This window comes from Hyla sarda, chromosome 2 (genome assembly GCF_029499605.1).
Source record: "Hyla sarda isolate aHylSar1 chromosome 2, aHylSar1.hap1, whole genome shotgun sequence".
In the NCBI taxonomy this organism is placed as follows: Eukaryota; Metazoa; Chordata; class Amphibia; order Anura; family Hylidae; genus Hyla; species Hyla sarda.
In genome coordinates this window covers 33,490,563-33,516,071 of record NC_079190.1, presented here as the reverse complement: position 1 = coordinate 33,516,071, position 25,509 = coordinate 33,490,563, and the positions used below count along the sequence as shown (strand labels likewise).

Genomic DNA, 25,509 nt, shown 5'->3' with positions numbered 1-25,509 from the left:
TGAACAGCCAATAACATTTCAGGATGTAACTTTGCTTCCGCTCTGTGATTGGCAGAAGGAACGTTTTATCCTTAGTCGCCATTGGCTGATGGATTCAAACAGGTGTTTCCCGCTTCAGTGAGGAGCGCTGTGATTGGCTGTGGCTGCCCTTCCTTTGTGGTGATGCAGATTTGTCAGTATCCGGTTTACGGCTTTTCTTAGGATTTTTTTTTTCTTTTGTTTATTTCTTTAGTTGTTTTGGTTTATTAATTGGAGAAGGCGGAGAGGAAACGTGAACCGGAGCCGTGAGCCTGACGTGAGGAGGAACAGAGGGATCCCGGGCCGAGCCGTCGTCGTGTTCAGTGCGGCCTCCCCGTCTCGTCCTGTGGGCGGATTGTGTAACACGAGAGAAGGAAAAAATTCGCGACGGGCGGGCGCCGGACGCAAAGTGCGGAAATAGGATCCGTCCAGGAGGGAAGACAGCGCGACACCGAGAGGTCTACAGACTGACTGCGCGGTACCGCAACCTGTGTGACCCTCACCCGAGCCCCGTCTGTACTCAGTGACTGCCGGCCGGAAGATGGCCTCGGCTCTGTACGCCTGCACCAAGTGTAACCAGCGGTACCCGTTCGAGGAGCTTTCCCAGGGGCAGCAGCTCTGCAAGGTACGGGGGGGGAGGCCTAGTCCGGGAGCCTCCTGGTTGTTATATACTGCCCCCTCTGTACACTCTGCGAATATCACTAGTCACTGACTACTATAGTGGGGGATTTTTAGAGTGATCATATGTTTTCTTATGGAGCAACATATTCCTCTGTATACACCCCTCAGCTGCTGCAGAACACCATAATACACCCCTCAGCTGCTGCAGAACACCATATTATACCCCTCAGCTGCTGCAGAACACCATAATACACCCCTCAGCTGCTGCAGAACACCATAATACACCCATCAGCTGCTGCAGAACACCATAATACACCCCTCAGCTGCTGCAGAACACCATAATACACCCCTCAGCTGCTGCAGAACACCATAATACACCCCTCAGCTGCTGCAGAACACCATAATACACCCCTCAGCTGCTGCAGAACACCATAATACACCCCTCAGCTGCTGCAGAACACCATAATACACCCCTCAGCTGCTGCAGAACACCATAATACACCCCTCAGCTGCTGCAGAACACCATAATACACCCCTCAGCTGCTGCAGAACACCATAATACACCCCTCAGCTGCTGCAGAACACCATAATACACCCCTCAGCTGCTGCAGAACACCATAATACACCCCTCAGCTGCTGCAGAACACCATAATACACCCCTCAGCTGCTGCAGAACACCATAATACACCCCTCAGCTGCTGCAGAACACCATAATACACCCCTCAGCTGCTGCAGAACACCATAATACACCCCTCAGCTGCTGCAGAACACCATAATACACCCCTCAGCTGCTGCAGAACACCATAATACACCCCTCAGCTGCTGCAGAACACCATAATACACCCCTCAGCTGCTGCAGAACACCATAATACACCCCTCAGCTGCTGCAGAACACCATAATACACCCCTCAGCTGCTGCAGAACACCATAATACACCCCTCAGCTGCTGCAGAACACCATAATACACCCCTCAGCTGCTGCAGAACACCATAATACACCCCTCAGCTGCTGCAGAACACCATAATACACCCCTCAGCTGCTGCAGAACACCATAATACACCCCTCAGCTGCTGCAGAACACCATAATACACCCCTCAGCTGCTGCAGAACACCATAATACACCCCTCAGCTGCTGCAGAACACCATAATACACCCCTCAGCTGCTGCAGAACACCATAATACACCCCTCAGCTGCTGCAGAACACCATAATACACCCCTCAGCTGCTGCAGAACACCATAATACACCCCTCAGCTGCTGCAGAACACCATAATACACCCCTCAGCTGCTGCAGAACACCATAATACACCCCTCAGCTGCTGCAGAACACCATAATACACCCCTCAGCTGCTGCAGAACACCATAATACACCCCTCAGCTGCTGCAGAACACCATAATACACCCCTCAGCTGCTGCAGAACACCATAATACACCCCTCAGCTGCTGCAGAACACCATAATACACCCCTCAGCTGCTGCAGAACACCATAATACACCCCTCAGCTGCTGCAGAACACCATAATACACCCCTCAGCTGCTGCAGAACACCATAATACACCCCTCAGCTGCTGCAGAACACCATAATACACCCCTCAGCTGCTGCAGAACACCATAATACACCCCTCAGCTGCTGCAGAACACCATAATACACCCCTCAGCTGCTGCAGAACACCATAATACACCCCTCAGCTGCTGCAGAACACCATAATACACCCCTCAGCTGCTGCAGAACACCATAATACACCCCTCAGCTGCTGCAGAACACCATAATACACCCCTCAGCTGCTGCAGAACACCATAATACACCCCTCAGCTGCTGCAGAACACCATAATACACCCCTCAGCTGCTGCAGAACACCATAATACACCCCTCAGCTGCTGCAGAACACCATAATACACCCCTCAGCTGCTGCAGAACACCATAATACACCCCTCAGCTGCTGCAGAACACCATAATACACCCCTCAGCTGCTGCAGAACACCATAATACACCCCTCAGCTGCTGCAGAACACCATAATACACCCCTCAGCTGCTGCAGCACACCATAATACACCCCTCAGCTGCTGCAGCACACCATAATACACCCCTCAGCTGCTGCAGCACACCATAATACACCCCTCAGCTGCTGCAGCACATTTAATACAACCACAGCTGCTTAAAAATACACCTTAGCGGCTGCAGAACACCATAATACTCACCTCAGCAGCCGCAGAACACCCTAATACACACCTCAGCTGCCGCAGAACACCCTAATACACACCTCAGCGGCCGCAGGACACCATAATACACACCTCAGCGGCCGCAGAACACCCTAATACGCACCTCAGCTGCCGCGGGACACCCTAATACGCACCTCAGCTGCCGCGGGACACCCTAATACGCACCTCAGCTGCCGCGGGACACCCTAATACGCACCTCAGCTGCCGCGGGACACCCTAATACGCACCTCAGCTGCCGCGGGACACCCTAATACGCACCTCAGCTGCCGCGGGACACCCTAATACGCACCTCAGCTGCCGCGGGACACCCTAATACGCACCTCAGCTGCCGCGGGACACCCTAATACGCACCTCAGCTGCCGCGGGACACCCTAATACGCACCTCAGCTGCCGCGGGACACCCTAATACGCACCTCAGCTGCCGCGGGACACCCTAATACGCACCTCAGCTGCCGCGGGACACCCTAATACGCACCTCAGCTGCTGCAGGATGCCATAACACCTTCGCTGCTGCAAAACATCCTAATACACACTTATAATACACACTAATAGTGTGCTGATGATGTGTGCATGAGGTTCTGCAGCTTTTGTCCCATTAGAATGAACAGGACGACCCTGCTCTGCCACTAATAGCCATCAGCAATGATAATGGGGTCAGACCCCCATCAGTTTTGTAAGGTCAGGTAACCCCCTTTTTAAAGTTTCACAGGAGGAGTTTATCAATACTTATACAGAAAATAGTCTGCACTGTAGATAAAATGTCCTAATTTGGATATATATAGGAATAGTTTAAAATGATGAGAGCATACCTCAATAGAATGATAGTAAAGTGATATATGGTCAGTAGTGAACAGGATGAGCTTTAAAAATGCCGGAGTGCTGGGAATAAAAAAAAAAAATATATATATATATAAATACAACTATGTAATTATACAGCAGCTAGTAATATATATAGCAGCAGGCCTACCTACAAATGGAGTAGAAAAAAGTGATGCGGTCAGTATTCATAAAAAATCCATTGGACTTTATTCTGTAAAATATGTGCAGTACACCTAATACAGTGTAAATGAGTACTTGATTAGTACTCTTCCTTGTGTTTCTTAGAGCAACGCACTCTGACACGCTTACAATAAACGTGGTACCTGTTTCCTTTTTGATGCAAATATGCTCCGTCCGGTACCTTAGCGGTTCTGCGGTTCCGGTGCGGTACTCATGCGGGTTTTTTCTGCAGTCGAGTATTCTCCTTAGTTTCAAAAGGGTCCTATTGGATAGATATGCCGCGGGAGTACGCCCCGGCCGGTGGCATCTCAACCTGCTGCAAACAACTGGAAGTGGCCTGGTGGAATTGGCAAATGTTTAGTGACGTCACTGAACGGTGGCTTGTTGGGTCCAAACTTCCTAGCGACGCGTTTCGAAGACTTAGAATCGGTCTCCTTCGTCAGGGCAGGAGCTTCGAAAGTAAGTCTTTGAAACTATTACTAGCTGCTGTATAATCTCATAGTTGTATTTATACATATTTATTTATATATATTTTTTATTCCCAGCACACCGGCATTTTTAAAGCTCATCCTATTCACTAGTGACCATATATCACTTTACTATCATTCTATTGAGGTATGCTCTCATCATTTTAAACTAATATATATATATCCAATTAGGACATTTTATCTACAGCGCACGCTATTTTCTGTATTTTTATCTAATTTATTGGTACATTAAACAGGGATCAGTACCTTTACTCTAGCAGCAGTAGATATTATCGTTAGAGATGAGCACATTTACAGTAAGTTCGATTCGTCACGAACTTCTCGGCTCGGCAGTTGATGACTTATCCTGCATAAATTAGTTCAGATTTCAGGTGCTCCGGTGGGCTGGAAAAGGTAGATACAGTCCTAGGAAAGAGTCTCCTAGGACTGTATTCACCTTTTCCAGCCCACGGGAGCACCTGGAAGCTGAACTAATTTATGCAGGAAAAGTTATCAACTGCTGAGCCGAGAAGTTCGTGACGAATCAAATTTACTGTAAGTTCGCTCATCTCTAATTATCGTCTTACATAAGTATCTGCACGGTAGCGCGGGTGTTCCTATATATATTTTTTTAGTTTATTAATACTTACTCCAGAAAACTGTTATTTATTTATGCGCAAAACAGTCACAATTTTTTCCGCAAGTGATTCCTTTAAATTTTGCCACAATTTTTTACCAAAACCTACACATTAAACATTAATAAACTCCTATACAAAGACAATAAGGCAAGAACTTTACCTGGATGCGATGAGGAGAATTAATAACCTTGTTTACCCTTCCAGTTTAGATGACCTGTAGCTCCTGTCGCTGTGCGTTTTGCCTGATGTTAACCCCTTACTCTTCTTCCTTTTCTTTAGGAGTGTCGTATTGCTCATCCTATGGTTAAGTGCACATACTGCAGATCAGAGTTTCAGCAGGAGAGGTAAGAATGTGTCAATTCTCCAGTGTTTGTTTCATTTTTTTCCTTCTTTAGGGCAGTGTTCCCCCAATGTGTGGCTCTCCAGCTGTTTCAAAACAAAGACTACCAGCACGCCCTTACAGCCTTGGCCTGGGTAGTTGTAGTTTGTTGTAGGGCTTTACATTAGTTGGGGTTAACAGCAGGAGCCATTTCTGAGTACAGCAAAAAATTTAAATAAAAAAGCTATAGGAAGCACTATGACCTTGCGAATCACTGAAAAAGCTGGACTATCTAATCTGCTATAGCTAAACTCTACCTCAAATATCCTCAAAAATGAGCTAAAATGTAATTTGAAAATACGCCAAAAATACAAAAAGTCCTCTAACTGTAATATACTATAAAATCAACTAACCATTTGGATTCAAGAATCTCAAATATAGAGATGCTCTCATGGGTCAATCCCCAAATTTTTTTCCCGACGTGTTTCCTCATATAGATATAAAAATATGGTTCATCAGGGGTTTATCAACAGTAGTATAATGGAGATAAATAAATGTATATTTTGTAGACTATTCCATTCTATACAGTATAGAATGGAATAGTCTACAAAATATATATTTATAAATCTCTATTATACTACTGTTGATAAACCCCTGATGAACTGTATTTTTATATATGGGGAAACGTGTTGGGAAAAAATGCGTTTTCTGCTGATCTATACAGACTGTCAGCATTAAACTAACCCAGTGTTTTCTAACCAGTTGCATCTAGCTGTTGCAAAACCACAACTTCCAGCATGCCCGGACAGCCTTCGGCTGTCCGGGCATGCTGGGAGTTCTAGTTTTGCAACAGATGTAGGCACACTGGTTTGAAAATGCTGTACTACACTGACTTTGGCCTTGACAGGGGTCATGCATACAAAGAACAACATGTCCTACTGCAGGAATCATTGAAGCCAATGCAAGTGAATGGTGTCGTGTTGCGACCTTGACCCGTCAGTTGCAAGAAATAATTCTGAAATAGAATTCTTGCAACAGTTGGGTCATGTTTGCAAAACACGTCCCCATTGATTTTCATTAGCTGTGATGCAGCACGATCTTTGCTGGCCTGAATCATGTAGTTGTCAAAGTTGCCATGTAACCCTAGCCTTATCCTTCACTACTCAGATTGGTGAGTGGACTATTTAAAAAAAATAAGTGACTATATAGTATGTGAGTAAGTGCTATTAATCATATGCCAACCTGTGAACACACCTATGGGTACATTTGCATGTTTATGTGCTGACCCAGTTTCTTAGATGTAAAAGGACAACTGCAGCCTTAACAACTTATTCCCTATCCACAGGATAGGTGTCTGATTGCTGGGGTTCCGACCACTGGGACCCGCCCCGCGATCTCCCGAACGGGCCCAGGCATTGCCGCTCTGTGAGAGCAGCTAATGCGTATACAGATCTATGGGGGAGGCACGAATGCTTCCTCTCCCATAGAACTACATAGAGGAGTCATGGCAGAGTCGGGGACCCGTGCAGGTGATCGCGGGGGGTCCCAGCGGTCGGACCCCCCAGGATTAACACTTTTCCCCTATCCTATTGATAGGGGATAAGTTGTTATGGCTGCAGAATGGTTCATTTTCCTCAAGCAGTGACATGATGTGATGCTGTACCCAATCACTGGTCTCGGCAGTCGCACGCCGTGCATGCTAGTCCAGTGATTGGGTCATGTGTACTACAGCACCTCATCGGAGCAATGAGGAATTAAAGGAGAATGCAGGCGAAAATGAACTTATTTGCTATGCACAGGATAGCGGATAAGTAGCTGATCACGGGGGGGGGGGGCCGGGGGGGGGGGGGGTTTGGAGCTACAGGACAGGACCCCCAGCCCTCTTACTGAGGAGCGCGTGTTGTCCATCGGTAGACTGCACACAGTGTATTCAGTTCTATGGAAGCGCCGATGATATCAGAGTGATGTATTCAGGTCTTTTCAGTGCTCCCATAGCGGCGGTTTGGTCCCAGAGGGCCCAACTTGCTCCAGAAAGTTAAACAGATTTGTAAATTACTTCTATTAAAAAATCTTAATCCTTTCAGTACTTATGAGCTTCTGAAGTTAAGGTTGTTCTTTTCAGTCTAAGTGCTCTCTGATGACACGTGTCTCGGGAACTGCACAGAGTAGAAGAGGTTTGCTATGGGGATTTGCTTCTAAACTGGGCAGTTCCCGAGACACGTGTCATCAGAGAGCACTTAGACTGAAAAGAACAACCTTAACTTCAGAAGCTCATAAGTACTGAAAGGATCAAGATTTTTTCATAGAAGTAATTTACAAATCTGTGTAACTTTCTAGAGCTAGTTGATATATAAAAAGTTTTTGGATAACCCCTTTAATTTTCACCGGAGATCTCCTTTTAAATGGAGTCTGTTTAATAGATTTATGCTGCCTGGACCACGGGCAGCATCAAAACCTGACAGACTCACTCATCCCTGACAACTGAGCTTTTCTCTGAATCACAGCAGCAGTGTCCAGGAGGTGGTCTCCCATCTCAGCTCAATTGGCAGGTCTCTCCCCCTATAATCAAACCATACTTTCACCTATCACTTGTAGAGATGAGCGAACTTACAGTAAGTTCGATTCGTCACGAACTTCTCGGCTCGGCAGTTGATGACTTTTCCTGCATTAATTAGTTCAGCTTTCAGGTGCTCCTGTGGGCTGGAAAAGGTGGAGACAGACCTAGAAGAGTTTTTCCTAGGACTGTATCCACCTTTTCCAGCCCACCGGAGCACCTAAAAGCTGAACTAATTTATGCAAGAAAAGTCATCAACTGCCGAGCCGAGAAGTTCGTGACGAATCGAATTTACTGTAAGTTCGCTCATCTCTAATCACTTGAACCAGGACGCTTCCTCAGTGCCACAGCTCAGGTTTTAGGGATCGTTCACACGTACATAATCCTCCGTGGTCCATCATCCGCAAACTGAATTTCCACTACGTGTAAACATACGCTAAGGGTTAGACCAGTGTTTCCCAACCAGGGTGCCTCCAGCTGTTGCAAAACTACAACTCCCAGCATGCCTGGACAGCCGAAGGCTGTCCAGGCATGCTGGGAGTTGTAGTTTTGCAACAGCTGGAGTTACCCTGGTTGGGAAACACTGGGTTAGACTAACTCCGTGCAGAGATTTTCAGTGCAGCAGGACCGTGCAGACCTTTACTATCACCATTGACAGCAATGCAGCCCTCACGGAATACTGCAAAAAGAATGTTCCTACCGAATCTCAATTACATCAATTGGAGGCTGCCGCAAAGTGGATTTCGCCCGGAATTTCCAAGTGGAAATTCTCAGTGTGAATGGGCCCTAAACTGAGTTTTCCGTGAAACAATGTAAGAGCAAACTTTGCTGGGATTTGATGGAACGTTTCTCGTTCTACAACCTTTTCTAATGCCATTTTAATTTTTTTAAACCCCCCCCCCTTAAATGCTTTCAATATGTTTTCCGCTTATTTCCTGTTATGTTGCTTCAAAAAACTAAACCCCTGACGTGTACGGTGCTTGAGTAAGACGCGTCGATGCTGATTCTGTCCACCTTTTTGTTGTCTCTAGTAAAACCAACACTATATGCAAGAAATGTGCGCAAAATGTTAAGCAGTTTGGAACGGTAAGTCGCACTTTATTTAGTAGTACATTTGAAGACCTGTATGTGTAGATAAGAAAAATCCCAAATTTCTGTGTGGTGCCTCATTGAAACATGTACATTGTAGTGGGAATAGGAATTTTTGTGTTTTCATCCCAATCAAGTTCTTTACTCTATAGAAAGATTCCACAAGGTGGACCCCATATGAGTTGACCACAGCCGTGCCAAAAAACATGGCAGCTATTTTTGAGTGTCAATTCAACTATCTTTTATAGTAAAGCACATTACTGCATATGGAAATGCTAAAATGACTCCCTTTTTTGGGGAAATTACTCCTCTTTGCGCATAGACCAACATGCAAAATAGAGCACCCATACTTTATTGTTTAAAGGGGTACTCCTAAGGAAAAAAGTTTCCAAATCAACTGGTGCCAAAAAGTTATACAGGTTAGTAAATTATTACTTCTTCTATTTAAAAATCTTAATTCTTCCAGTACTTATCAGCTACTTTATGCTCCAGAGGAAGTTGTGTAGTTCTTTCCAGTCTGACCACAGTGCTCTCCGCTGACACCTTTGTCCATGTCAAGAACTATTCAGAGCAGGAGAGGTTTGCTATGGAGATTTGTTCTTGCTCTGGATAGTTCCTGACATTGAACTGAGGTGTCAGCAGAGAGCACTGTGGTCAGAATGGAAAGAACTACACAACTTCCTCTGGAGCTGACAGCAGCTGAGAAGTGCTGGAAGAATTAAGATTTTTAAATGGTAACTCTCATTAAAACAAATGTTTGCTATTGCACTCCTTATGGTAAATAAAAAATTTCTAATATACTTTGGTTTAAAAAAAAAAAGGCAGTTTTCTATGTTTTTTTTATTTTGCTTAAAAAGTTCGAGCCCATTTTCCCCCATCTTATACACAGACTTAGGACCGAAGCCCAAACACAGAAAGTGCAGCCTGGAGTGCTGGGGGGGGGGTGTCCAACCAACATCATATGGCAGTTAAGTGTGAGAGGAGCTATGATTGGATGAGGCTGGACACCCCCCCTCAGCACTCCAGGCTGCACTCTCTGTGTTTGGACCTCGGTCCTAAGTCTGTGTATAAGATGGGGGGAAATGTGCTCTTCAGCTTTTTTTTAAGCACAAATAAAACATAGAAACCTCCTTTTTTTTATTTTTTTTTAAAGTATATTAGAAATCTTTTTTATTTACCATAAGTGCAATAGCAAAAATTAATTTTAATGAGTTACCCTTTAAATAGAAGTCACTTACAAATCTGTATAACTTTCTGGCACCAGTTGATTTTGGAAACACTTTTTTCCTCTCTGAAGGACCCTTTTTAAGCGTCTAATAATACCAACAACTCTTTATAAAGTGCACACAGATTCTGCTGTGCTGTACACTCAAATTGGTCCCTGTCCCCATTGGGACTCACAGTCTAAACCTATCGGTATGTTTTTGAAGTGTGGGAGGTAACTCTCGCAAACACGGAGAGAACATACAAACTCTTCGCAGATGTTGTCCCTGTGGTGGGATTTGAACCCAGAGTCCCAGCGCTGCAAGACAACAGTGCCAACCACTGAGCCACTGTGGTGCCCATGTAGCATTGCAGTTTAATACCTATAAATGTGGTTGTAGCACATGAGAATGAACGATAGATATACATAAGTAGACCCACACCCATGTCTGAGATCTTTCAGACTTCTTCATAAACACATACCCTGAAATAATTACCTGTTTGTGGACATTGATTGCGATGGAAGAATGCCATATTGCTCTCACAATAACCTTGATGTATCAGTATTATATTATTGAAGTGCATTCGCACACATCTGATTAATACAAATGTCTATAAAGCATGGGTGTCCTACCTGCTGTTGCAACTCCCAGCATGCCGGAATAGCCAATGGCTGACCTTAAAGTGGTACTCCGGAACAGTTTATTGTTCCAAACGCAGAGCAGCGAACGCTGGAGCCGGTGTCGGTAGCTCGTGATGTCATAGCCCGCCCCCTCATGACATCACGCCCCCTCAATGCAAGTCTGTGGGAGGGGGCGTGATGGCTTTCATGCCCCTCCTATAGACTTGCATCGAGGGGGTGGGGCCAGGACGTCACGAGCTCCTGGCTCCAGCGTTTGGAACATTTTGTTCCAAACGCTGAGCAGCAGAGTACCCCTTTTAAGCTGTTGCAAAATAGATAAGGCATTTGCCACCATTGGCACACCATGCAACCTTTTTCATTTTTTAATATGTTTTAATAATAATAATAATTGTAACTAATCTTATGTATTACAATTTTCCCCCCATTTTTTTTTTCCTCTTCAGCCCAAGCCTTGTCAGTACTGTAACATTATAGCAGCATTCATTGGCACAAAGTGTCAACGTTGCACCAACTCAGAGAAAAAATATGGACCTCCACAAACCTGCGAACAATGCAAACAGCAGTGCGCTTTTGACCGTAAGGAAGAAGGCAGAAGAAAGGTATGATCTGTGTATAACATGCAATGACAAGGTGCAACAATTCATGCTTCTCTTAGAGCTCTGGCTATAATGCTGATCCATGTACTTTGTTTTGCATCTATGTACAGGTGGATGGGAAGTTGCTGTGTTGGCTTTGCACACTCTCCTACAAGAGGGTTCTACAGAAGACTAAGGAACAGAGAAAAAGCTTGGGCTCCACCCATTCTAATTCTTCATCCTCTTCCCTTACTGAGAAAGACCAGCATCACTCTAAACACCATCATCATCATCATCACCATCACCACCGGCATAGCAGCAGCCACCACAAGTAAGTGTCTATTCACAATGTCCTACATCAGGTCTGGTCATGGGTGATAATATATTTAAAGGGGTTATCCAGGGAAAAAAAACTTTTTTTTAATATATCAACTGGTTCCAGAAAGTTAAACAGATTTGTAAATTACTTCTATTAAAAAATCTTAATCCTTTTCAATATTTATTAGCTGCTGAAGTTGAGTTGTTGTTTTCTGTCTGGCAACAGTGCTCTCTGCTGACATCTCTGCTTGTCTCGGGAACTGCACAGAGTAGAAGAGGTTTGCTATGGGGATTTGCTTCTAAACTGGGCGGTTCCCGAGACACGTCATCAGAGAGCACTTAGACAGAAAAGAACAACTCAACTTGATCAGCTCATAAGTACTGAAAGGATTAAGATTTTTTTAATAGAAGTAATTTACAAATCTGTTTAACTTTCTGGAACCAGTTGATATATAAATTTTTTTTTTTTTTTTTTCCTGGATAACCCTTTAATTTCTAGGACAATCTGATGCACCAGATAGAGGATAGATATTCCTAAATGGGAGTACCCCTTTAATAAAACTATTGTATTTTGCGAAGAGAGTTGATTAGAGATGGAATAACATCTGTATATTCTTTTCTTTAGAATAAGTAGTCTAAGTCCCGAAGGAGACCAGGGAATTTGGAAGCAAAGGTACGTGCGCTGTGATATTAGCCTTTATTTGAGATCATAAATGTAATGATTACTCCGAAATCAAGTGAATTTCTGTGCGCGCTATGGAGATATACGGCAGAAAACTTTCTTAATGTATTTCTTGGACATAAGGCTCAGATGAAGTTATACAGTGGAATATGATACTTAAAAAAAAAAACAACAAAAAAAAAGCAGGAGATCATAGCACACCACACGTGCAAATCCATAACTTCATTCATTCTCAATGAGGCATCCAAACATTGCCCAGTGCTGAGCTCCATTTATTCTGGGGACAATTTTCCTCCAGTGATCCGACACACACCGATCAGAGAGTTACCTTTTTTTCTATTGATGGATGTAACACTTGATTTTGGGATAACCCTATTAAGCAGACAGATGTACAGCAATAAGCACATGAGGCAATTTATTCTTAGAAATTTGCCATGTTAGGAACAGTGCCGCTGTAATTCTCCAATATACTTCATATAGATCAGTAAGGTATATATATTGTAATTCTCTAATGTACTTCATATAGATCAGTAAGTTATATATATTGTAATTCTCTAATGTACTTCATATAGATCAGTAAGGTATATATATTGTAATTCTCCAATATACTTCATAAAGATCAGTAAGTTATATATGTACTCTTTTTATTGCAGTCATAAATCTACTACAACAATTCAGAATGAAACTCCAAAGAAAAAGCCCAAATTGGAATCCAAGCCATCAAATGGAGACAGGTATGTGTTTTAAGTGACACTAGCACTACGATCTCCAGTACCTGTTCATTTAGTCATAATGTAGATATGATGCAGTTTTTGCAGGTATTTTTAGATCTTTTTATTTAATGGGATCTTTAAAATACCCATCCTCTGGAGACTAGTGCACCCCCAACCTACTAAACAGCCCCATAATCTTCCATATGGACAGAGTTTGTCCTAAAATGGTTGCGTTTTAAAGCATTGCTGTCATCTGTAAGGTGGTACTTACCGCACCAGGACGTAAATTTACAGTCCTATTCATAACCGTGAGCATCGGAGCGATGCTTGGATCATGCGTGGCAGGTCCCAGCTGCTGATAGCAGCCAAGAACCCGCCGGTAATGGGGGACATCCGCGATCACGTGGATGTCCGCCATCAACTCCTCAGATGTCATGATCAGTACAGATCACGGCATCTGCAGCGCTGCGGTCACTAAAATGGATGAACGGATCGCCCGCGGAGATCTGGTCATCCAGAACAGAAGACTGAGGTCCCCTCACCTGCCTCTGCTGCCTTCCACGGGTCCTCTGCTCTGGTCTGCGATCGAGCAGACGATGACCGATAACACTGATCAGTGCTGTGTCCTATACATAGCACTGAACAGTATTAATAATCGAATGATTGCTATAAATAGTCCCCTATGGGGACTATTAAAGTGTAAAAGTAAAACAAATGTGAAAAATCCCCTCCCCCAATAAAAATGTAAATTGTCAGTTTTTACCCATTTTACCCCCAGAAAGTGAACTATTTAAAATATAATAAGTATTCGTACAGTGAACGGCGTGAATGTAAAAAAAAAGTCCAAAATTACTGCTTATTTTTATAACATTTTATTCCAAATAAAATTGATTAAAAAAATGTATTAAGTTTTATATATGCTAATATGGTATAAAAGAAAAGTACAGATCATGGCGCAAAAAATGAGCCCTCATACCGCATTTTATACGGAAAAATGAAAATTGTAGATCAGCAAAATAGAGGGATTTCAAATGCACTCATTTGGTTAAAAAATTGTATTTTTATTTTTTTTATTTTTTAAGCTGTATAATAATAGAAAAGTATGTAATCATGGGTATCATTTTAATCGTAGTGACCCACAGAATAAATAAAGCATATCTATTTTACTGTTAAGTGTACAGCATGAAAACAAAACCTTCCAAAATTTACAAAGGACAACTGGTTGCGCAAAAAAACAAGCCCTCCTACTCGTCTGTGGATGAAAATATAAGTGTTATGATTTTTAGAAGGCAAGGAGGAAAAAACGAAAACGTAAAAATAAAATTGTCATGACTCTGCCCCGTGTGACGTCACCCCCCCCCAACCCCCCCGCTATGCAAGTCTATGGGAGGTGGCGTGACGGTTGCATATGAAACCTAGTTATGCAAATAGAAGCCTTAGAAAAGCGTTGATGGATCAGAGTCTATGAAAGTCGGCTGATAAGATTTATAAGAAAATGTGAAGTTATTTCCCTATTTATTTACGATTAAAAATGCATCTGCTCATTGGTCTTCTGGTTATTATCAGACCTCTTTGACCAGTCATTGCAGTTTATGGGATGCGGGTGCACACGCTACCAGTGAGGCTAGTGACGACCTGATTGTAAAGCTATTTGCATATGTACTGAGAGATTTTCTTTCCACCACTTTTGCATACTATGTTCATATTACCAACATCATATTATTTTTGATATTACAATAAATATTTGAATTCCAGCATGTATTATTTTAGTAGTTCAATCAATCAGTCGACGGACAGTAGTGGGACAGACAACTTTGTCCTTATCAGTCAATTAAAAGAAGAAGTTATGTCGCTGAAAAGGCTCTTGCAGCAGAGAGATCAGACAATTCTGGAAAAGGACAAGAAGGTAGGTGACCCTGCCGCTCAACAGTGCCACCTGTCAGTGTTTAAGAAAAACTCTTTAATATTCCACTAACACGCTACACCTTGTACAAAAAAAGGCTTGTCCAGTTCTAGAAAAAAACATGGCTCCCTTCCAAAAACATTGCCAAACCAGACCATGGGTTGTATATTTCAGCTGAGCTTATTTAAAGGGATTTTCCAGGAAAACTTTTTTTATATATATCAACTGGCTCCAGAAAGTTAAATAGATTTGTAAATTACTTCTATTAAAGAATCTTAATCGTTTCAGTACTTATGAGCTGCTGAAGTTGAGTTATTCTTTTCCATCTGTGCTCTCTGATGACACCTGTCTCGGGAACTGCCCAGTTTAGAAGCAAATCCCCATAGCAAACCTCTTCTACTCTGTGCAGTTCCCTAGACAAGCAGAGATGTCAACAGAGAGCACTGCTGCCAGACAGAAAAGAACAACTCAACTTCAGCAGCTGATAATTATTTTTAATAGAAGTAATTTACAAATCTGTTTAAACTTTTTTTTTTTTTTTAATCTTGGAATACCCCTTTTTAAAGTCAGAGGCTGAGTTACAATACCACACACTGTGGACAGGGTTTGTTGCTGTTTTTGGAAGAAAGCCACTGTGTTTTCTTTTCTAATTTGGGATCCTTCCAATAAGGCTGCATTCACACCTCGTTTTTGCAATACAGTTCCCGTATATATTTTCAATGTGTAAACCGTACGGAACCGTATTGAAAACCGTATGCCAAACAATACATCCAGTTGATCCGTTTTGCATCTTGTACGGTTATGTCCTTTCTTATTATTTTTTCCCCCCATTACAGAACTGTATGTGTGCACGGATCCATACGGTTTTTGACATTGCACAGTTTAATTTTTTTTTGGGGGGGGGGGGGGGGATTTCAATCAAATGAGTGAAACTTTATTTGTAATGGAGTGAAAAGTTAAAAACCTATATATATCATTTTTTTTCAAACCATATACAGGTTAAAATTTGTACACACGTTTTGATTAGTCCGGTTTTGAGGAATCCGTTTTTCATCACAAACCTATACGGGAACTGTATTGCAAAAACGTGGTGTGAATGCAGCCTTAGAAACAGAAAATTTCCCTGTCCAGCAATGGGTTCCGTTCTGTTCCACTTCTGGTAAAAATGACCCATAGTACTCAATCTCTGCACTGCCCTGTTTCTGATAAGTGGTGTCGCGATTACAGATTCAGAGCTGCTTAGCAATCTTACAGCCAAAGAGTTATTCTGTTAGGGGCATTTATCAGCGATGAGAGTAATGATGTGATGTCCTGAGGTTGTTTTCTTAGGGAATCTTTCTGGACACTGGGGCAGTGGAGTATCCCTTTAATCATATACAAAGTATATTTATGGTGATAATGGTTCAGCTGCCTGAAAGCCCTGATCCTGTGCACTTATTGCTGGAACCGTGTTGCTCCAAGAGTGTGCATTTTACAAGATGATTCATTTTTTGCACAAGACCAGGGCACTAAAAGGCCTTTTTGCATTTGTTTTTTTTTTCTTCCCTCAGCTTACTGAACTAAAAGCAGATTTCCAGTACCAAGAGAATAATTTGCGGACAAAGATGAATGGCATGGAAAAGGCTCACAAAGAATCTGTGGAGCAGTTGCAGGTATGGACTGCTGAATTACACTAATTTTTGTGACGGCTTTGTCCCCATTTTCAATGGAAATAGTGAGATATCACAACTTTAGACATGTCTTGGGGACATGTCAAAAGTTTGGATTGGTCTGGGTGAGCTGTGAGAAGACTGTGCCAAGCACGTTGTCTCCAGGCTCTGCCATGTGACGAGACTGCCTCATAATGAAACTCTGCGGAGCCATCTCAGGGAGCAGTGCAGGGAGAATCCAGCGCTCAGTCGTGTGCTTCTCCTCGATAGTTCTAGTGACAAATCAAAACTTTCTTTATCGGCTCCATTGTGGGACACAGACCTTGGGTATATGCTGTTGTTGCTAGGAGACTATACACTATGAAAACCAAAAATTTGGCTCCGCCCAGCAGGATATACCCGCCTACTGAGCCTGAGGTAATCAGTTTTAGCTTGGGGTCTGCAGGAGATGGACACTGGTCTATTTCCTTTTACTTTCCTGTTTTCAGGTGGGGACTGAGGAACATAGCGTTCACTGTTTCCCCATTTGCGATTGAGGGGGCACAGACATCGTGGATGTACTGTCAACCCACTCTCGCCAACGGCCAGCGCCTGGGATTGTACAGCACGGGTCCGGGTCCCCCACCTTTCCCTGCTCATCTCACTTTTCAAGCCCGGCATGATGCAGATGACTAAAAAGCTGGCTGAAGACTTCATCAGGAAGACTTTTCTTACAGGTTTTGGGGACTTGCAACCTCTGGAGACCCCCTGTTTTAGTCCCACTCTTTTATTATCTTTAGAATGTGGGGACTTTTGAGGTGGAGGCATCTGGGGGGCTGGTCATCAGTGTTGTAGGACTGTCTCAGCACTCTCTGTGCTCCAGTGTTTTCACATTAAGGGTTCTCTCCTTTACTCAGCAGCCGCGGCTGCCGTCTCACTGTAGCTATTTTCTCTGGGACCAGGGGAGCCGGGACCAATCACAGGCGCCCCTAGTCTAACCGGGCCCCTCTCTTCTCATTGGTTCTCTCTCTCGATGAACTTCTCCTCACAGCAGCTGCCTGGGGACGCTGATGAGACCGTTTCTTTTTACCCCCTCTAAGCATGTACCTGGGGCCCGGGTCACCTACTATTCTTGCAAGGGCTGCAAAATGCTTGGGTCTGCTGAACCCACTTGTTCTGCCTGCATCTCCTGACCCCCCCCCCCCCCCTTGTATTTCTACTCAGGATGCTCCCCCAGACACGGTGGGCTCTGCTGCCCCTCGAATATGGGTGTCTTCCCTCTCTGTTTATCTCTCACTTGGCACTGGTCTCCCGTTCCGTGGTGACTGCCTTGGAGAGTTCCTCCTTACACTGTTACTCAAGGGAGACTCGCTCTCCCTCACCCTATTTCAGACGCTCTCACAAGCGTAATAGGGGTCATTCCTCTGACTCCTCTCCGGAATCTTTGTGCAGACGTAGGCGCTCCCCTCAAGGGTACCGTCCCTCTGCTACCTCCTCCCGCAAGCGTCCCTCTACTTGAGGACACTCACCGGGTCGCCTTTCTGAGTCCCCATAACGGTACACTAGGTCAGTGTCTCCCTCATCTAAGGCTGCCTCCACCCGTTCCCACTCTCCCGGAGAACTAGCAGATGAGGCTCCTGCTTCTGCCTCAGATTCAGAGGACCGTACGGACATGACTGACACGGTGGACTCATTGGTTTCGGCCATAAGGGACACCTTCTACCTAGAGGACCCAGGAACTTCGGACGCTGTACCAGAAGTTTCCTTTCATCGTGCCCGTCCGGCACCCGAGATTTTAAGCACTCATGCTGAATTTCAAGCCTTGCTGGAGTCTGCCTGGAGGCATCCTGACAAAAGGTTTCAAGAAGTAAAGAAGGTTCAAGCGCGTTATCCCTTCGCCAAGGACCTCATCGCTAGGTGGACCTCACCTCCTACAGTGGACCCACCAGTCTCCCGCCTTTCCAAGGCGACTACCCTGCCTTTGACCGATGCTGCTTCTTTTAAAGACCCAGCAGACAAAAGGGTGGAGACCTTGGCAAAATGTGTCTTTTGAAGCTGCGGGTTCTTCTCTTCTCCCTGCTTTTGCTTCTGCCTGGGTTTCCAAAGCCCTTACGATCTGGGTTTCCTGACTCCATCAGGGCATTTCTTCTGGGGCTTCGTCGGAAGAACTGGCCGACTTAATTCTTCTGCTTTCTAAAGCTGGAGATTTTCTGTGTTCTGCTTCCATGCAGTCGGCCCGCTGTGCTGCCTTTGCCACGGGCAACCTAGTGGCCCTCCGTAGGTCCGCGTGGCTTAAAGCCTGGGACGTGGACGCTGCTTCCAAAAATTCTCACTGAGCTTTCATTTACTGGCTCTCGACTTTTTGGTAAGCGCCTAGTTGAAATCATCTCAGAAGCGACGGGAGGGAAGAGTTCCTTGTTACCTCAAAATAAAGCCCGCAGTACTGCTTCCCGTCGCAAATCTACCTCCTTTCGGACCTTCGAGGTCACGAAGGGCCAGGCAGGCGCCTTTTCGGGATAAGAAGGCTCCCTTTTTCCAGACCCGCCCATCCTGGAAGTCGGATAACCGTTCGGGCCGCTTTGCCGCCAAGGCGGGCGCCCGTAATCCCAAATCTGCTTGAAGGGACGCCCCCACCCGCAGATTTTTCTATGGGAGGTCATCTGTTGCTTTTCCGGGACGTTTGGACCACGCATATTCAGGACTCCTGGGTCAGAGATTTGGTATCCAACGGTTACCGGATCGAATTTGCCTCCCTTACACAGGATTTTTTTTCCCTTTCCCGAGCCCCACGATCTCCCTCTCTGGCAAAGGCCTTTTGGGGTGCGCTTCAGTCCTTCCTCATTCAGGGTGTCATTGTCCCGGTTCCTCCCAAGTAACGTTTTCAAGGTTTTTATTCCAACCTCTTTGTTGTTCCCAAGAAAGGGGGATCCGTACGGCCCATCTTGGATCTAAAGCACCTCAACCGGCATCTCCTCCTGTGCCACTTCTACATGGAGTCTCTCCGTTCGGTCGTGGCGACCATGGATCAGGGGGGAGTTTCTTTCTTCAGTGGACATCAGGGACTCCTACCTCCCATGTTCCGATTTTTTCTGGGACACCAGCGGTACCTCCGCTTTGCTGTCCCGGAGGGACTTTTCCAGTTTGTGGCTCTCCCCTTCGGCCTGGCCACAGCTCCGAGGGTATTCAATAAAGGTCGGCCTGCTATGGGCGAAGGGGATCCTTACTTGGACGACCTTCTGATCAAGGCTCCGTCCAGGGACCAGAATCTAGAGTCTCGCCCTCACTCTTCAGGCCCTGTCTCGCTTCGGTTGGTTGGTCACTCAGGCCAAGTCCAACCTATCTCCCACTCAGTCCTTGGTCTTCCTGGGGCTTCAGTTCGACACACAGTCTGCCCGAGTTCGCCTCCCGCCGGACAAGCGGCTGACTCTTCAGTCGGGGGTTCGGATGCTCCGAAACCCCTCCCCGGTGTCCATTCATTTTCGCATGAAAGTCCTGGGCCGGATGGTGGAGGCTGTTCCTTTCGCTCAGTTTCATTTTTGACCCCTTCAACTGGTGATTCTATCCCAGTGGGACAGGTCCCCCTTGTCCCTCGATCGCAAGATTGTCCTCCCGGGGACATCTCGCCGCTCCCTTCTGTGGTGGCTCCGCTCCCCCCTACTTCTTCAGGGTGCTCCTTCCTGCCCCTCCATTGGCTGGTTGTCACGACTGATGCCAGCCATTCGGGTTGGGGGGGTGTTTTCCGAGACCGGACAGTCCAGGTCCTATGGTCTCCCAGAGAGACACTCTTCCCAATCAACATCTTGGAACTGAGGGCAATCTATCTTTGCCTGTTACTTTGGGAGATCCTTCTTCAGGGCAGCCCGGTTCGGAGTTCCCCAGAGGTGGCGTACATCAATCGCCAGGGCGGCACTCGCAGCTTGGCGGCGATGGCCGAATTTTCCAAGATTCTTCTCTGAGCGAAACTCAGGATTCCAGCCATCTCAGCAATTCACATCCCAGGCGTAAACAATTGGGAAGCGGACTTCCTAAGCCGGTCCTCTCCCGACCCCGGCGAGTGGTCCCTTCATCCGGAGGTGTTTGCAGAGATCTGCGACCTCTGGGGAACTCCAGGTGTGGACCTCTTTGCATCCCGCCACATCCAGAAGGTTGCCCTCTTTGTGTCGAGGTCCCGGGACCCCCGTGCTGTGGCCGCAGATGCACTGGTGATTCCCTGGTCATGTTTCTCCCTGCCCGATCTGTTCCCTCCCCTACCTCTCCTTCCCAGGGTCCTAAGGAAGCTCAGAGCGGAGGGCGTCCCTGCCATTCTCGTGGCTCCAGATTGGCCTCTGAGGGCGTGGTACGCCGATGTTGTCCAGCTCCTGGACAGTGTTCCGCTGCGCCTTCCACCTCGCCCAGACCTTCTCTCTCAGGGTCCCCTTTGCCACCCCAATTTACCGTCGCTGCATTTGACGGCGTGGCGGTTGAGACTGCGGTTCTAAGGGCCCGAAGCTTCTCAACTCAGGTGATTCGCACCATGCTCAAGGCGCGCAAGCCTTCTTCCGTGATGATATACCACCGTACCTGGCGGTCTTATTTTCGTGGGTGTGAATCTCAATCTCTTTCTCCAGTGGTGTTCTCCCTTTCCCGACTCCTTTCTTTTTTGCAGTCAGGGCCGGAACAACAATTGGCTCTCGGCTCCTTAAAGGGTCAGGTTTCGTCCCTTTTCGTTCTTTTCCAACGCCCTCTGGCGTCTGATTCTCACGTTCGGACTCTCCTTCAAGGAGTGGCCCACGCGGCTCCGCTTTACAGGTCCCCTACACCTCCCTGGGATCTCAATTTGGTTCTTGGCGCCCTACAGGGTGCGCCCTTTGAACCCCTCGGGAGGTTTCCCTTCGTCGTCTTTCCTGGAAAGTGGCGTTCCTTGTGGCGATTACCTCCATCAGACGGGTTTCAGAATTGGCGGCTCTTTCTTGCCGCTCTCCCTTTCTAATCATCCATCAGGACAAGGTTGTTTTTCGTCCTGTTTCTTCTTTTTTGCCTAAGGTGGTTTCTAGCTTCCACCTCAATGAGGATATAGTCCTCCCGTCCTTTTGTCCCGCTCAATCTCATCCCGGGGAGCGTTTTGCTTCATAAACTAGATGTGGTACGGGCAGTACGCACCTACCTCTCCATTACCTCTTCTTTTCGTCGAAGTGATTCCTTTTTTGTTCTTACGGACGGTCACCATAATGGTCGCCCTGCTTCGAAGGCAACCATTGCGGGGTGGATCAGGTCTGCTATTTCGGAAGCTTACCGTTGCAGGGGGAAGTCCCCTCCTTTCAGGGTTTCAGCTCACTCCACGCGTTCGGTCGGAGCTTCCTGGGCTCTCCATAACAGGGCGCCGGCCTCTCAGGTCTGTAAGGCAGCTACCTGGTCGTCCTTGCACACTTTGACTAAATTCTACCAGGTTCATACTTTGGCATCCGCTGATGCTAGTCTGGGCCGAAAGGTGTTGCAGGCGGTGGTGGCTCAGCCTGCCCCTTGATTGTTTTCTGTGCCCACCCTAGGGAAGGCTCTGGTACGTCCCAAGGTCTGTGTCCCCCAATGGAGCCGATTGAGAAAAGGATTTTACGGTAAGAACAAAAATCTCCTTTTCTCTGAGGATCCAATGGGGGACACAGCTCCCGCCCTTTCAATGGTGTTCCTGTTTTGGTTACCTGTCCGAGGGTGTGTTCAGTTATTTTTTTGTTCCGGTTGCCTCGGACTGGTATTGGTTTTCTGCCTCTCGGTCCTCTCCTACTGCTTGGTGACTAAACTGATTACCTCAGGCTCTGTAGGCGGGTATATTGGTTTCCATAGTGTCAAGTCTCCTAGCAACAACAGCATATACCCAAGGTCTGTGTCCCCCCCAGCCCCCCCCCCCCCCCCCCAATGGATCCTCCTAGAAAAGGATTTTACGGTAAGAACAAAAATCTCCTTTTTGACATGTCCCTGGGACATTTCAAAATCTTGTTAAGGGCTCATTCACACAATGAAAATTCCTCAGATTCTGCTCGCAGCACAATTCCTATTGATCTCAATGGGATTTTGCTGCTCGGTTCCATAGTGTAAGGCTAGGTTCAAATACTCCGCTTTGAAATTGCATCAGTTTTTTAAGGAAAAAAGTAAGTTCCATTATGAATAAAGTTTTACTTGTTTGATTGAAATTCCAAGAAAAAAAAACAGCAAAGCCGAAAACCGGATGGAACCGTATGCACATACGGTTCTGTACGGTTCCCATTGATGTCCCATGTCCGGAAAAATTAAAAAACGTATGGTTTGAAAAACTGAGACTACTTATACATTATGGTGCATACGTTTTTGAATGGGAAGTCTGTGGGCACGGATTTCTGTAGGGTTGCATACGTGTTTTTTTTTTTTTTTTTTTTTTTTTTTTATGAAACCGTATTTATGAAACCGTGTTGATTGATGGGGGTCCTGGTGGTTGCACCCTCAGCGATTCATGAATTACCTCTTGTGTATAGGTGATAAATGTTTAGTCACATCCCTTAACAGGTTTACCAACTATGTAAGTAGAGAACTGAAGAACAAACTGAGCGCATTGAGGTTGGTTCTGGTTCCTAATCCCAATGTTTCTATTTTTCATCTTTTTTAGGGCAAAAACCGGGAATTGCTGAAGCAGGTTGCAGCTTTATCAAAGGGTAAAAAATTTGACAAAAGTGGCAGCATCCTGACCTCTCCTTGAGGACCTGACTACTCAGAGGACTCGGTTTAGCTGACTGGTTTATCCTATTTTTATTTTATTTTATTTTTTTAATTTTTCCTGTGAAGCCCTTTTTAAAATGATATAGTAACAAGGGAAATCTTTTTAGTCTATGTTTTTAGTAACTTACCGGACTTATCACCTTTTAAACAGACAAAAACAAACCACTTCAGCTGGCTTGAAGACACCTGGTCATTTCTGCAAAGGCAACAGCGCGCCTCTCTACAGTAGCGCCATTTTCAGAAATGCGTGTACGGCAATAAAATATAGGAAGACATGCAGCAGCTGGCCTACTGGGCGGCTCACGTTTGTAGTGAGCGCCTAACATCTGCTGTGACAAATACATAACTGCTGTATTTGTATCTAGTGAAATGAGATTTTTTTTTTTTATCAAATATATAATTTTCTTTTTTTTTTTTTTTTTTTTTTTTTGTCTTTTTTACGCTATGACAAGTTTATTGCTGGTGCTCAATCCCCCCCCCCCCCTTTTCGCAGACAAGATTAAAATTGTCACTTTGCCAGTTCAGTGTTTTCCACCTTAATGAACAAAAAAACGGATTATCCCAAAATTAAGTTATCCGCTCTCCACAGGACTGATTGATGGGGTCTGACCACTGGTAGCCCCACCAATCAGGAGAATGGAGGGCGATTGTCCCCCAAATGAATGGAGAGCAGCCGTACTGATGCTTAGCCACCTCTTTATTTACTGTATATGAGATTTCTAAACATCGACAATAGGAATCAACCTATTAGCTTTCCCGTGTATAGGGGATAACTTTTTTAATCTTGGGTTAACCCCTTTTAAAAATAAGTCCTTCTTCTGAATTATCCCATCTATCCAGAATCAAATAATCTATTGCAGTGTTTCCCCAATCGAGGTGCCTCCAGCAGTTGGGAAACTTCAACTCCCAGCATTCTTGGACAGTCTTCAGCTGGGAGTTGTAGTTTTGCAACAGCTGGAGGCACCTCGATTGGGGAAACTGATTAATAGCAAAGAATGTTTTAAAATCTGACGCCAGGGGATGATGGTTCATTACAAGACTTTTTTTTATTTGCTGAATGTCCGTCGTTTAACAACATTTGTAAGTCCAACATTCTGTGCTGAATAATTCTTAAATCGTGATCATATTTTTAATGTATAGCGCTCAGAGCCCAGTTGAATGGAGTCGTATACCACGATTATTGTAAAAGGGGTATGTCCACGGCATAAAGTAATTATAGAGTGTATAAGTAGAGTGTGCCATTCCTTTGGCCGTGGTGTTCTGACCTCCGATCCTGAGAATGAAGTTGCTGCGGTACTGATTTAGGTGCTGCGGAGTCTTCACTGTTTATTCTCAGCACATGGCTGCCTATGGCCACCCAACTGAAGTGCAGCTGGCCCCATTCACCTGAATAGAGAGGTGCTGCAGTTCCTTTTACAACCATGTGGCTATGCAGGGTGAGACTGAATGGACTGCAGCTCTAAAACTAGACCAGTGTTTCCTAACCGGTGTGCCTCCAGCTGTTGCAAAACTACTATGCCCATGGTATGCTGGGAGTTGTAGTTTTGCAGCAGCTAGAGGCACCCTGGTTGGAAATCATCAGTCTACTCTAGCTAGACCAGTGGTCTCCAACCTGCGGACCTCCAGATGTTGCAAAACTACAACTCCCAGCATGCCCGGACAGCCAATGGCTGTCCGGGCATGCTGGGAGTTGTAGTTTTGCAACATCTGGAGGTCCGCAGGTTGAAGACCACTGGTCTAGACTGTGGCTTCTTCATTCTCAGGATCATTGGTGGACCCCTACCTATCATGAAGTGATGTCATATATCCTTACTCTGTGTAATCTCTGGTCTGAGCTTTAAAGGGGTTATCCAGGAAAAAAAAAATTTATATAGATCAACTGGCTCCAGAAAGTTAAACAGATTTGTAAATGACTTCTATAAAAAAAAAAAAAAAAAAAAAAAAAAAAAAAAATTCTTAATCCTTTCAGTACTTATGAGCTGCTGAAGTTGAGTTGTTCTTTTCTAAGTGCTCTCTGATGACACCTGTTTCGGGAACCGCCCAGTTTAGAAGCAAATCCCAATAGCAAACCTCTTCTAAACTGGGCGGTTCCTGAGACACATGTCATCAGAGAGCACTTAGACAGAAAAGAACAACCTTAACTTCAGCAGCTCATAAGTACTGAAAGGATTAAGATTTTTTAATAGAAGTAATTTACA

At 45.2% G+C, this 25,509-nt stretch overlaps 1 protein-coding gene across 2 annotated transcripts; it reads left to right on the top strand.

Moving 5' to 3' along the window:
- Positions 1–37: 37 nt before the first annotated feature.
- On the top strand, positions 38–24,908 carry FAM76B (family with sequence similarity 76 member B). Of its 2 annotated transcripts, none has more exons than XM_056561516.1 (10): positions 38–643; positions 5,241–5,305; positions 8,866–8,920; positions 11,213–11,368; positions 11,476–11,675; positions 12,288–12,335; positions 12,998–13,078; positions 14,828–14,963; positions 16,511–16,612; positions 23,202–24,908. In XM_056561516.1, exons 1-10 carry the CDS (start codon positions 560–562, stop codon positions 23,289–23,291), a joined length of 1,017 nt encoding a protein of 338 aa, XP_056417491.1. In that variant the 5' UTR covers positions 38–559; the 3' UTR covers positions 23,292–24,908. The 2 variants fall into 2 exon arrangements, with proteins under 2 accessions (XP_056417491.1, XP_056417490.1); XM_056561515.1 differs by having other exon boundaries at positions 51–643; positions 14,813–14,963.
- Positions 24,909–25,509: the final 601 nt, after the last annotated feature.